This window comes from Stegostoma tigrinum, chromosome 27 (assembly GCF_030684315.1).
Source record: "Stegostoma tigrinum isolate sSteTig4 chromosome 27, sSteTig4.hap1, whole genome shotgun sequence".
NCBI lineage: Eukaryota > Metazoa > Chordata > Chondrichthyes > Orectolobiformes > Stegostomatidae > Stegostoma > Stegostoma tigrinum.
This window is the reverse complement of record NC_081380.1, coordinates 4,894,483-4,909,184: the sequence shown is the minus strand read 5'-3', so window position 1 is coordinate 4,909,184 and position 14,702 is coordinate 4,894,483. Positions and strand designations below refer to the sequence as shown.

Genomic DNA, 14,702 nt, shown 5'->3' with positions numbered 1-14,702 from the left:
AGTGCAATGTGCAGTTTTAGTCTCCTTATTCGAGGCAGGCCAGAACTGCTTTAGGGTGTGTCTATGTGTGGGTGAGAGAGAGGGGAGGAGAGCGAGTAAAATGTAGCCAATTATTTTGAACATTAGAAATTAGCTTCTAAAATTAGATAATAGATTTCTTTTCACAAAAACTGCTTCTGGTGATTTGATCTGATTGATTGATTGCTCACCAGTTATTGTTAGCCTCTCCTGATCAGTCATTCACTCAGATATGGTTCCATTCATAATCTGCAATTGCAAACTATTTTACTCACATTGCATTAATACCTTCCCCATCCATTAAACGTGAATTTGCTGCTGCTTTATTTTGGCCCTTTCCCAATGACACCGGAAGTCTAATGGTGATATTATGGTGGTAAAATTGTGCTTTAAAAATATGAGCCAACAGGAACTCTGTACAAACCCAATCTATTTAGGTGGTGTCACATATAGTGTTGCTCACGCTGAGTCAGGTATTGCTTAAAATAAGGGAAGTTACACTAACTATGGTTTCTCAGAGACATTCACTCTACTATTACTGCCAATCGGTAATGGAGAACGTGTACCATCTCCAAGTGACCATGAAATTATCAAGTGACCTAAAATCCATCATTGCTCACCAATGTCCTTTGGGGAAGGAAACTGCCATCCTTATCTGACCAGGACACAATCGAGTCCAGACCCACAGCAATGTGGTTGACTCTTGACCACCCTCTGAAAATGGTCCAGCAAGCCATTCAATCCAAGGACAATTACAAATGGCCAACAATCCTCGGCTCTGTCAGTCATGTCCACTTACCATGAAGGAATAACAAAGAAACTGCACTGCATCAACTCACTAAGACTCCTCCAAACACACCTTCCAAACCTATAACATCCTCTATCTATAGCAACAGATATATGGAAATATCACAACCCATTGGTTCCCCTCCAAGCCACTCACCATCCTGACTTGGAAAAAATATCACCGATCCTTCAGTGCTTCTGGGGCAAATTGCTGGAACTCCCTCTCTAATAGTACTACGGGAGTACGTACAATCGCAAGGGCTGCTGTGGTCTCAAGAGTGGCCAGTGGTAACCAATAAATTCTGGCTTTGCTAATGATATGGCATTTGGGAGGCTTTCAAGTGTACATTGCTGGGAAGTCAGGGCTGGCATGTTTCTGCAAGGATGAAGGATAAATATGACAAGTTTAGGGAACCTTAGATAATGAGAGTTATTGCAAGCCTTGTCAAAAAGAGAAAAGAAGCATTCGTCAAGACTATGAGGTTGGGGGACACACAAAACAAGGGTGGGATACAAGGAAAGTCGAAAGAAACTTAAGCAAGAAGTCAAGGGGGCTAAAAGGGGTCATGAAAAGTCATTGGCCAACAGGATTAAGGAAAATCCCAATGCTTTTTATACATAAATAATGATCAAGAGGGTATCCAGGCAGAGGGTTGACCCACGCAAGGACAGGGAAGGGAATTTATGTGTGGAGCCAGAGGAAACGGGCGAGGTATTAAATGAGTACATTGCATCAGGAGTCACCAGAGAGAAGGACTTGGATGATGAGTCTGGGGAAGGGCGTGCAGATAGTTTGGGTCACGTCGAGATAAAAAGGGAGGGGAGTATTGGGGGTCTTGAAAAACATAGAGATTGACAAGCGTCCAGGGCCAAATGGGATATACCCCAGAATATTGAGAGAAACAAGGGAGGGAATTTCTGGGGCCTTGACGAAACCTTTGTATCCTCCCTGGCTACAGGGGAGATCCCGGAGGATTGGAGTTTAGCCAATGTTGTTCCTTTGTTTAAGAAGGGTGGCAGGGATAATCCAGCTAATTACAGGCCAGTGAGCCTTACATCAATGGTTGGGAAATTATTGGAGAGGATTCTTTGAGACAGGATTTACTCCCACTAGGAAATAAGTGGATGTATTAGCAAGAGGCAATATGATTTTGTGAAGGGGAGGTCGCGTCTCACTAACTTGATTTGAGTTTTTTGAGGAAGTGTCAAAAATGGTTGATGAGGGTAGAGCAGCGGATGTTGTCTACATGGACTTCAGTTAGGCTTTTGACAAGGTCCCTTGTGGCAGACTGATACAGAAGGTAAAGTCTCATGGAGTCAGAGGTAGCTTGCAAGATGGATTAAAAAAAAACTGACTTGGTTATAGAAGACAGAGGATAGTAGTGGAAGTGTGACTGTGACTAGTGACATTTCTCAGGGATCAGTGTTGGGCCCTTTGCTGTTTGTAATATATACAAATGATTTGAAGGAAACTATAACTGGTTTGTTTCGTAAGTTTGGCAATGGCACAAGCATTGATGGAATTGCAGATAGCGATGAGGACCGTCAAAGGATACAGCTTGATACAGATCGGTTGGTGAGTTGAGCAGAGAAATGGCAGATGGAGTTTAATGCACTTCGGAAGGTCTAATCCAGATGGAAAATATAAAGTAAATAGCAGAACCCTTAAGAGTACTGATAGGCAGAGGAATCTGAGTGTACAGGTACACAAGTTACAAAAAGTGGCAACGCAGGTGAAGAAGGTCATCAACAAGGCATACGGCATGCTTATCTTCATCAGCCGGGGCAATGAGTTTAAAGATTGGCAGGTAATGTTGCAGCTTTTTCGAACCTTAGTTAGGCCACATTTGGAATATCGTGTTCAGTTCTAGTCACCGCACTACCAGAAGGATGTGGTGGCTTTGGAGAGGGTGCAGAAAAGATTTACCAGCATGTTGCCTGGTATGGGGGGCATTAGCTATGAGGAGAGGTTGGAAAATCTTGGGTTGTTCTCACTGGAACGATGGAGGTTGAGGGGTGACCTGATAGAGGTCTACCAGATTATGAAGGGCATGGACAGAGTGGATAGTCAGAAGCTTCTTCCCAGGGTGGAAGAGTCAGTTACCACAGGTTTAAGGTGTGAGGGGCAAGGTTTAAAGGTGATGTACGAGGAAAGTGTTTTTTTCACACAGAGGGTGGTGGATGCCTGGAACTCACTACCAGGTCAGGTAGTGGAAGCAGATACTATAGTGACTTTAAAGGGTGTCTTGATAAATACATGAAAAGAACGGGAATAGTGGGATACAGTCCCCAGAAGGGTAGTGGGTTTTAGTTGTGATAGGCAGCATGTCGGTGCATGCTTGGAGGGCCGAAGAGCACGTTCCTGTGTTGTAATTGCCTTTGTTCTCTGATACTCATAAACCAAAGACAATTTTTTTTTAAAAAAAGCCCTTCTCCAACACACTTCCTGAATCATTCAGTTCCTGTTTCAGAACAAAGTCAGAGCATGTTCCGACTTGCACAATTTTTAAAGGAACAGAATATCAATGACTTAGTTATCATTGAGAAATGTCAGATTGGGACCAGAAGTAGGAAGTTGAGACAAGTAGACAACATTAGTTAGAAGTGGATTTCTGATGAATAATTCAAATATTCTGAATGTAACAGCATGTCGAGCAATTATCTCGAATCCCAAATTGGCAACCAAGCATGGACAGCGGTGATTCATGACATCAGCTAGCCACAGGAAATGTCTGCACATGTGTCAATGGCATCGCTGCAGCTTTGCCATGTATGGCTCACTATCCACCTCTTCAGCTGCTGCTGTGTCCATAGACAGTCTGTCATAGGCCTGCTCTCCCACCCCTGCAACGCCCCTCTACCCCTGGCTCCACATTACCCATGCCCCAACAACATTTTGGAAAAAAGCAAGTAACATTTGCAGAAAAGGCAGTGGAGAGATCAAGGCCATGGAGAAGGATGTAGATATTGCAAAGGACATCACATAGAAAAAGAAGAATATAAAATGTGAGGCTGGATGAACACAGCAGGCCAAGCAGCATCTCAGGAGCACAATGCTGCTTGGCCTGCTGTGTTCATCCAGCCTCACATTTTATTATCTTGGAATTCTCCAGCATCTGCAGTTCCCATTATCTCTCACATAGAAAAAGAAGTCTGCTCACCATTGGTGGGGGACGGAGGTGTGCGGGGTGCGGAAGGGGCCAGACTGCCCTAGACGTAAGAAGCTCATTCATGTTAGACTGGAGAGCTGTCATAGAATATAAAAATCAATAGTGTGGAAGCAGGCCATTTGGCCCATCGAGACCACCCCAACCGTCTGAGAGCATCCCAGCCCCCACTTCCTTATCCCAGTAACCCTGCATTTCCTATGTCTAGTCTAATCTAATCCATCCACCCTGCACACCACGGGCAATTTAGCACAGCCAATCCACCTAACCTGCACATCTTTGGACTGTGGGAGGAAACTGGAGCACCCAGAGGAAGCCTACACAGACATGGGGAGAATGCGCAAACTCCACACAGGCAGTTGCCCAAGGCTGGAATTGAACCCAGCTCACTGGCACTGTGAGGCAGCAGCACTAACCACTGTGCCACGCTGCCAGATGCTAATTCTGATGAATCACTTTACCATACAATGCAGATTGGTGTTGTCAGGTCTAAAGAGGGAAAACTGTTTGGGACCCTTGGACTTATGGCTGCAGAAGGGCAACATCAAGTGAATGTGCAGAAGTATCAGCTAAACACCAGTGCTTCAACAAATCATGTGCTTCACACATCTATGGGAAGTAGCTGAAGGTGGTAACCAAAAAATGAAATCCTAGTAAGGCAGGTTGAGGCTAGGATACACATGTCACAAGAACAAATGAAACTGAGAGCTCACTTTAATGGGAAGAATGAAGATGTAGATTTGCAACAAAACACATTCAGCTCAGCTGAAGCAAGTCTCAATCTTGGGGTAGTAATTTTGTTTTAATTCATTCATGGGATGAGGGACATCACTGGCTAGGCAGCATTTATTGACCATTCCTAATTGACCAGAGGGCAGTTAAGAATCAACTACATTACCTTGGGTCTGAAATCACATGTAGACCAGACCAGGTGAAGGTGGCAGTTTCCTTTCCTGAGGGACATTAGTGAACCAGATGGGTTTTTCCAACAATAGACAATGGTTATATATGGTCATCAGTAGACTCTTAATTCCAGGTATTTATTGAATTCAAATCCACCATAGAGGGATATGAACCCAGTGTCCAGAATATTCACTAAATGAACAGTCTAACAATAATACCACTAGGTCACCACCTCCCCAGGTAAAACACCCTGAAGATGCTAGGGGTTTTTCCAAGTCCAACCTGAAAGACAAGGAGTCAGAAATAAACGGAGTAATCAAGGAACAGGACAACTGCTACAAACTGGATTGGCAGCATGTTTGCAGCGAAAATCCCTGGAAATCTGAGAAGTACAGAGAAACAAAGGATCTCAGTAAATAGAGCCATACATCACAAAAACAGAGCTTGTGGTCCAACTATACCATGCCGACCATAATCCCAAACTAAACGAGTCCTGTCTGAGCTTGGCCCGTATCCCTCCAAACATTTCATATTCATGTCCTTATCCAAATGTCTTTTAAACATTGTAACTGTACCTACATCCACCACTTCCTCTGACCACGAACCACTCTGTTGCCCCTCATCCTCTCACTTTAACAGCATGCCCTCTTGCCTTGAAAAATCCCCATCCTAGGGAAAAAACACCTGCCATGACCTTAAAAACCTCTTAAGTTCACCTCTCAATCTCCTACACTCCAGTGAAAGAAGTCCTAGCCTATCCAGTCTCTGCTTGTAACTCAAACCCTCCAGTCCCGGTAACATTGTGACAAACCTTTTCTGAGCCCTCTCCAGTTCAATAATATCCCTCCTACAACATGGCAAGCAAAACTGGACACAGAACTCCAGAAAAGGCCTCACCAACATCCTGTACAATCTCAATATGATATCCCAACTCCAATACGCAAAAGGTCTGAGCAACAAAGCAAGCATCTCAAATGGCTTCTTAATCACCCTGTCTACCCGTGACACAAATTTCAAAGGATCTTTCAAGATATCTTACAACAACATGCACTATCAGACACATTTTGCCAAACTTGCCAAGGCTAAGGTTTTTACTACCTTCAATGAAAAGGATGGTTACAGGCAAGTGTAGCTCAATAAAAGCAGCAGAATCCTAACTGCATGCTGTATGTCATTCAGGAGGTACATATAGCTGTTCCACTACTCCTGAAGAGATGATTTTCCCATATCTGAAGCTTTAACGAATAATCTGCTACTCTATGGGAATGAAGAAACCATGGAAAAGTTATTAAGGACCACATTCATAATCCAGCATGATTGTTGGAGAAAGCTCGCCTGATGAACTCGAAGCTGAACAGGATAAGCCTGAAAATGCCCAAAGTACATAGTTTATGTGCTGACAGGAAAAGGACTTCACCTGGATCCTGACAGGGTGAGGCCTGCAGGAGGGATGCAGCACCCAACAGATGTGAAAACAATGCACCAGTTTGCTGGATTAGTGAATAGTTTAGCAAGATTTTTGTTGAATTTGTCCCCAGAGTGTGAATATCTGCTCCAGTTCAGTGTTAAGAATGTGCAGTGGGACTCGGACATAGAACAAAAAGCAATTTTTGTACCAGAATCAAATAAGTGATGACAACACCAGAGCTGAGGTGTGATGATGTCAATGATGAAGTCACCTTGTAGTGTGCTGCCTGTGAGACATGGACTGGGGAATACTACTGTAGCATAGGCAGCCAATTGTGTTTGCATCCAGGATGTCAATGCAAACTGAATAATGCCATTCTCAGATTGAGTGTCAGGCTACTCTCTTTGCTTGAGAGCATTTTAATTAATCTAACCACAGCCACTTGGATTCTTAGAGTCAGAGAAATGTACAACATGGAAACAGACCTTTCAGTCCAACTCATCTATGCTGACCGGGTATTCCAAACTGAATTAGTCTTATTTGTCTGCATTTGACCCATATCCCTCTGAACCTTTCTTATCCATGCACCCATCCAAATATCTTTTAAATGGTGTAATTGTCCTCTACGATCATATTGAGTGGAATATGCTGTAAATTGAATATTATTTCAAATTCTGTAAGTTTCAAGCTGAATTTTTTTTTTGTAATTTTAGTTTACAGATTTTATGTAAAAAGCATATATTTTGTAAACATTAAACAAATGTCAGCATAGTCAGCGACATTCATGTTCAGAAGATTAAAAGCAATGCTAAAAATGCACCATGTTTAATCAGTACCACAAGAATAGACTGGGAGGAACTTCTTGCCTCTTGAAATATCTGATGAAATATCCTATTTTAAAACATGTAATATCCCTGGATGATTGATCAATAGACACGATGAGCCTAAACAGATAAAGACATACTCGAGTATCTAAGTAGCTGTAATCAGTCTCTCCAAGTTTGTTTTTTTGATGGTCCAGCTAATATTTTCTAAAAGCAAAGAAGATTTTTTTCTTTAAGGTACACTGTAGTGGGGAGTGAGCCTTCACTCAATGTAGTTTTCCCAGTTGCCTGGCAAGGTTATGGGTTTGAGTCCCACCCTAGACAGTGTTGATGAAAAGATACAAGAATTTTGGTCTCTCAAGACCAGGTGGATATCCAGCAGGGTACTCATCTCTGTACATTCAGTTAGCCCTCACAGACAGATTAATGACCCAGTCAAGAACAACTATTTACTCAATCACAGATATTCACCAATACTTAAATAATAAAATGGAAATCTTTCATTTATAACAGCATCTTTCACTACCTAATTAATAAATCTGGAATTGAAAGCCAATGTCAGAAATTAGACCAACATCAATTATAAGAACTCATCTGGTTTGTTAATGTCCTTTAGGGAAGGCAAAATGCCATTCTTATCCAGTCTGCCCAGTATCTGACTGCTGACCTACAGCAATGTGGTTCACACTTAACTGGGCTCAAGGGTGGTTAGGGAATAGTCGTCACACCCAAATCCATAAAACACTCACAACACTTTACACGCAACGAAGCATTTTTAAAGTGTTGTGACTGATGTCATTAAATTGGGCAAGCAAACTCCCACAAGCAATAGATAAATACCCCAATGACCCACAGAGAAACTCAGCAAGTCTGAGCAGCAGATGGGATGTAATTTAGATAAATATGAGGTGTTGCTTTTTGGCGAGGCAAACCAGGGCAGGGCTTTTACAATTAATGGCAGGGCCTGGGCAGTGTTGCCAAACAAAGAGACCCAGGGGTACAGGTGCACAGTTTCCTTGAACGTGGAGTCACAGGTAGATAGGATAATGAAGAAGGCATTTGGCTTGCTTGCCTGCATTGGTCAGAGAACTGACTATAGGAGTTGGAATGTCATGTTGCAGCTTTACAGGCCATTTAGAGTACTGTGTTCAATTATGGTCTCCCTGTTATAAGAAGGATGTTGTTAAACTTAAAAGGGTTCAAAGAATTTACAAGGATGTTCCCAGGGTTGGAGGGTTTGAGCTATAGCAAGAGGGTAAATAGGCTGAGGATATTTTCTTTGGAGCGTTGGAAGCTGAGGGGTGACCTCACAGAGGTTTATAAAATCATGAGAGGCATGGATAGGGTAAATAGGGGATAGGGCAGTCCAGAACAAGAGGGCATAGGTTTAAAGGTGAGAAGGGAAAGATTTAAGAAGAGCCTGGGGAATAACTGAGGAGTGTGTGTATGCAATGAGCTGCCAGAGGAAATGGTGGAGGCGGGTACAATTACGACATTTACAATGCGTCTGGATAGGAATGTGGGATATGGGCCAAATGGAACTAGATTAGATTCGGATGACTGTGAAGTCAGGCATCATTAATGGAGAGAGAAACAGAGTTAACATTTCAAGTCTAGCATGACACTGCTTCTGAATTGGATTTTGAAGCGGAACCATTTCTGAAGAAGTCATACTGGACTTGGAACATGTACTGTTTCTCTTTCTAACATGACACCACATCAGCTGAGTTTCTCCAGCAATTGTGTGTTTGTTTCAGAGTTACAGTATCTGCAACATTTTGCTTTTAACCTATTTAGGAAGACAGTTGAGCAGTATATTTTGGTCAGAAACAACCCAGGAGAACTTTGTAACCCTTACACAAATAATGCCATAGGGTTCTTTACATTCTCCGTTTAATGTCTCACCTGAAAGACAACATCCCCAACAGAGCAGCATTCCCTCAGTACTGCACTAAACTGTCAGCCTAGGTTTCTACCGAATCCTGCCTGACTTAAAAGGTGAGAACATGCTTGCCTAAGGCACAGTGTCTACAACTGGAAGAGCAGGTCATTCAAGAACAGACTTGTCTTAACAACACCAGTGTCAACTTTACTTGGCATGGGATCTGGGTGAAGGTTTAAGAGTGAGTGTTCCCTGCTCTACCCTTGTACCAAACTGGTACCAAGATGATTCATGTGTGGTAGATGGGGACTGGAGGACTTAAAGCCAGAAAAATCTTCAAATTTTGACTGATGTACCACAAAGGTGGCAAAGACCATTCTCACAGATGTGATCAAAAATAAGAGAAGAACATCACACTGTGCCATGTTAAAAGGAGCACTGGGGCATCCCAAGCATCTAACCTGTATATTACCAAACCAGAAGGAATGACTGGCCATTTAAAATTCAGGTAAAAAGGGTTTTTTAAGAGTAACAGATTTTTTAAGGCTTGTATAGTTTCATCAGTTTAGTAGAGATTTTTGGGTTGATAAAGAAATTGCAAAGGCCCCGACTCTGAGCTGTTAACTGTTCTGTGGTTGTTGACTATTTTGTTGAAAACCTTCTGTAAAGTGCCAAATAATGAACACACAAATTAATTAACAAATAATTAGATGAACTAACTAACTAACAGATGGATTCTGTGGTAAATAATGAAATTAACCTTTTATTTTGAAATGATGAGAGTTCCCACTGGGCGTTTTGCTGTAGACCGAGTAATAAAACAATCTGATGTTTCCATCAAAGAGCTTGTAACATCTAAAGTGAGACAGCAGGAAGGGATCACTTCTGTAATCTCTGTCCCAATACTACAGAGTGTCACAGGACTGAAATGTGCTTTTCCCTGTGAACCTGGCACAAAACAGCTTACTCCAGCCGTATATACAGGAAGCTTCGCAAATCGAAAAAGTAATCAGAATCCAAAATGGGGCTATTTAATCCATTGTGCCCAGGTCATTGACCAAGCATTTGTTGCAAGAAGGATGCAATATAAACTAAGGGACATTTAATTGCAGCTGTAGGTGAGAGACATTACTGCGTATAAATTTTTAAAAGTATAATAGTATGCCAGAAGCAGTTTAGAGAAGCCAGAGGAGGCCATTCAGCCTCTTAAGCCTGCTGCTCCATTAAATAAGGCCATGGCTCGTTTGATTACTCCACATTCCCACCTACCCCTGATAACCTTATCAAAAAAATCTACCCACCTCTATATTTCAAATAATCACAATCTCTACTTCCGCTGCCTGTTGAGGAACAGTTTTGAAGACTCATGGCCCACTGAGGGAAAACATCTCCCTGTCTTAAATGGATAATCTTTTCAAACAGTGACCCCTAGGTCTAGGCTCTCCAACAAGAGAAAAAAATTCCCTCCACATTCACCCTGTCAAGGCCCCTTGGGGCCTCTTCTAAACTCCAGTGGATACATGCCTAACCTATGCAAAATATCCTCATAAGACAACCATCCATTCCCTGTATTACACAAGTAAACCTTTCCTGAATTGTTTCTGATGCATTCACATTCTTCGTTAGTAAGGAGACACAGTGCTCCAGCAGTGGTCACACTGACATCCTGACTTACTGAAGCCTGATCTCACCACTTTTGTAAACATTTTTGACCAACCGGTTATAGAGTTAAAGAATTTTACCACACGGAAACAGATCCTTCAGTCCAACCAGCTCCATGCTGACCATAATCCCAAACTAAACTGGTCCCACCTGCCTGCTCCTGGCCCATATCTCTCCACACCTTCCCTATTGATGTACTTATTCAAATGTCTTTTAAAATTTGTAACTGTACTCGCATCCACCACTTCTTCTGGAAGTTCATTCTACACACAAACTACTCAACTAACAAGTTAAAAATGCCTCATGTATTTTTTAAAATCTTTCTACTCTCACCTTAAAAATATGTCCCCAGTCTTGAAATTCCCCACCCTAGGGAAAAGACACCCTCCAGTCCCTGCACCATCCTGGTAAATCTCTTCTGAACCCTCTCTAGCTTAATAATGTCCTTCATGTAGCATAACAATGTTATGACACATCTCTGAAGCAGGTGGGCTTTGTGCCCAGGTCTTCTAGCTCAGAGGTACAGACATTACCACAAGTGTCACTGTAAGAGCCCTCACCTTATTTTTAACATTCAATTTCTCTTGCAATAAATAATAACAGTCCATCAGCTATTCTAATTACTTGCCGTACCTGCGTACAAACCTTTAGCAATTCATACACCCAGAAATGCTGTGCGTAGACCCAAAATGCCCTTAGGGAGAGAATTCCAGAAATTTAACCCTATGACACTGAAGAGTTGGGGATATATTTTGAAGTCAGGGTGGTAAGTGACTTGGAGAACACATAGAAGGTGCTGCTCCCACGCATCTGCTGCCCGTCTCCTTCTAGATAGAAGGGGTCATGGATGTGGATGGTGCTATTTGAGGATTTTGTTTGTCATTTCTCTTCCTCATAGTTACCAGTATTCTGCCATAATCCTAAAACATGTAATCTCTGTCCCAATACTACAGAGTGTCACAGGACTGAAATGTGCTTTTCCCTGTGAACCTGGCACAAAACAGCTTACTCCAGCCGTATATACAGGAAGCTGTCGAGAGGTCAGGCTGAACCACAATTTAACGGGAACATATTTCAAAAGTTCATGTGTTCAAGCCCCACTGTAGAAGCATGGGCACAGAATGCAATGCAGCACTGAACAGCTTAAACCACATGGAGAAGCCCTTTTCAGATTAAACATCAAACTGAAGCCCATGTACCCTTTCTGATGAATCCCACTGTCCAAAGAACAGCAGAGAATTTCTCCCTGGCTGATCTGTATCTCTTTACCAACATCACTGCTCGTTGATCTTACTGCTGTTTACAGGATCAAGGTGTACATTGATTGGCTGCCATGTTTCCTACATTACATATATTCCTCCTGACACACAGGAACAGAAGGACATGGAGGGGAGGTGTGTGTGTTTACATGCTACTGAAGGTAACAGGGCAGACTGAAAAAGCAGTTAATCAAGTTCACAGCATCTTGGCTTTTTAAAAAATGTACAAAGAGTATAACAGTGAGGAAGTTATGATTGAGCTATACAGAGACTTGAAAGGCTTGGATATTTTTCTTGGGAATGTAGTGGAGGCCGGAAACCTTGTAACATTTTTAAGAAAATTTGGATGAGCATTTCAAACGTCATAACATTCAAGGATGTGGGACAAGTGCAGAAAATTGGGATGAGCGCGCCTTTGGTAGTATTTATGTTAGTTGAGACTCGGTGGACCACAAGGCCTTTTCTGTGCTATTCAAATCTATGAAAACAACTGGTTCAGCCTCACCGGGATTACTGCATCCCGTACCAGGCACCACGCTTGAGAAAAGGACGTGAAGCCATCAGAAAGGGTGCAGAAAGATTCACGACACTGAGTCTAAGGGATGAGGAACTACAGTGGCTGAGATAGATTGGGGAGGTTGGGACCCTCCTTACAGAGGTGAAAGTCAGGAGATTTGTTAGAGGCACTCAAAACCCTGATTGATCGAGACCAGGTGAATGGAAGAGCAACTGTTCACATTAGCAAGAATGTTCACAAGCCGACAACACCAATTCACAGTGATTGGTAAGATGGCCAAAAGTATACAAGGGAAAACATTTTTCCTCCAGTGAGGGATTAGGCTGATCTGGAATGCACAGTTTGAGAGTGCATTGGAGGCTCAGTCCATTGCAAATTTTAAAAGGGAGCCAAACAATTTTCTGAAAAGCAAACTAATTTCAGGGCTAGGAGGAAAAGGCGAGAGAACGGGTCTTAACGAATTGCTGTCTGAGAACTGCCATAGCTACCATGGTCTCCTTCTGAGTGAAGTTTAACCATTCTGTGATTCTCTGATTGTGATTATACTTCAACAATGCTTTCAGATCATGAGCTTGGAAAAGGTGCCATATAAATGGAAGCATTTTCCTTCTGATAGTTCAGAGGTTCCACATGTTTCCATCAGCATCTAACAAAGGTATGGACACTATGGACTAACACTGACAGTTCACACACTCCCCTCACCATTGCTGGGATTTGCCATTCCAATCTGGCAGCCCAGGCACCACCAGGTTGCCATGTGATTAATGGATGTGCTGACAGACAACGCTGGGTAGGACCTCAGCAAAACCACATGAAAACAGAGTCATCTGTAAAAATTTCTCAGGCACACAAAGCAATGATAGAAATAACATGACAATTCACCACTTGCTCCTGAAGTGGAATTAATACAGCATTTGAAATTCAGTACCCCCAATTAAATCTGCTAAATGGTTTCAGGACAACCTCTTCCCCTGCAATCAAGCAGTAACACTTCATGTTTAAATAATATTTAAATTAAGTCCTTGTTAATAAAAAGTTGCTTAATACCACCTCCTCTGGTTAACTCTGCTGAACATTTCTCAGAACAGCAGTACCAACAACAACAATGTGGGAAGAGAGATAACACAGTGTGGAGCTGGAGGAACACAGCAGGCTGGGCAGCATCAAAGGAGCTGGAAAGTTGACAGCTCTGCATTGCGTTGTCTCCGACTCCAGCATCTACAGTTCTTACTGTTTCCAATGCGGGAACAGCATTGCCTACACATTCTACCCTCACTCCAAAGGCACACTCCGCTGTAATATTCCTTCCTTATCACTGGGGCAGTAACATGGTACTTCTGTGGCTGTGCCTTGACTGCAAGGACTGTACTGGTGCTTTGACACAGCACTGCCTACACTGGTCAGACGTATAGACTCATTGAGCACAGAAACAGACAGGGGCCTGCGATGCCCACATCCTATACCAGAATAAAAACAAAAGCACAAAAGATCTGAAGGAAGAAACAAAAAGAAGCTCTCAATTACTTCACGAGCTCCTGACCTGGGTACTCCCTTGTAGCAAGGACTAGGAGATGCGTTTTGGTTCTTGGAGACAGATGGGCAAAACCTCTGGAGGTGGGGAAATTGGGAACAGATGGGGAAGGATTGGGGAAGAGGGGGTTGAGGGAAGAGGGGCAGGGGGAGGGAAGAGGAGGGTTGAGGGATAGCAGAGGGAAAGGAGGTTGAGGGACAGGGGGAAGAGGGAGGGTTGAGGGCGGGGGGGGGTTGAGGGACGGGGAGAGGGGGATAGAGGTTTGGGGGAGGGGGTTAAGCGTTCGGAGCGGGGTTGTGCAGGCAAGGGGCGAGTTCTCTCTCACCTGCAATGATGGAGCGATCCATATAGTTCAAGAGGTTAATGAGGAACAGGATGGCGACAACCAGGTACGACCTTCGCCGGGTTATGTGGAAGGGGGCATTGGCTGTCTCGGAGCTGTAGCTGACCCCGGTCGGAGGGCTACTCTGACCTTCCATCAGGGGAGTGGACACTTTTGCTGAGAGTGAGCTCTGCTCCTAATCCGAATAGTTCTTATACTTCTCCTAAACTAACGGAAGGAACGCCCCTAAGCGCCAAATCTAACACTCCCTCTTCCGAGTTTACCAGCGGACTGTGCTCTCTTCCACAGCAGAGGCCGTTCGGGGGGCCAGGCCACTTTCACATACTATCCCCTGAAGAGAGAGAAGGAGACAGCCTTATAGAATTGCGGTAGAGCCAGCGAGCTTCGGCAAATATCAACCAA

At 43.2% G+C, this 14,702-nt stretch overlaps 1 protein-coding gene across 1 annotated transcript in view; it reads right to left on the bottom strand.

The window, feature by feature from the left end:
• Positions 1–14,495, bottom strand: part of LOC125464768 (protein spinster homolog 3-like) — a 135,785-nt gene extending 121,290 nt beyond the window's left edge. Inside the window, exon 1 of the mRNA XM_048557573.1 lies at positions 14,283–14,495. Within this exon, the coding sequence (XP_048413530.1) occupies positions 14,283–14,436 (154 nt within the window). The 5' untranslated portion in view covers positions 14,437–14,495. The remainder of the gene's footprint in view (positions 1–14,282) is intronic.
• Between the last annotated feature and the right edge of the window lie 207 nt (positions 14,496–14,702).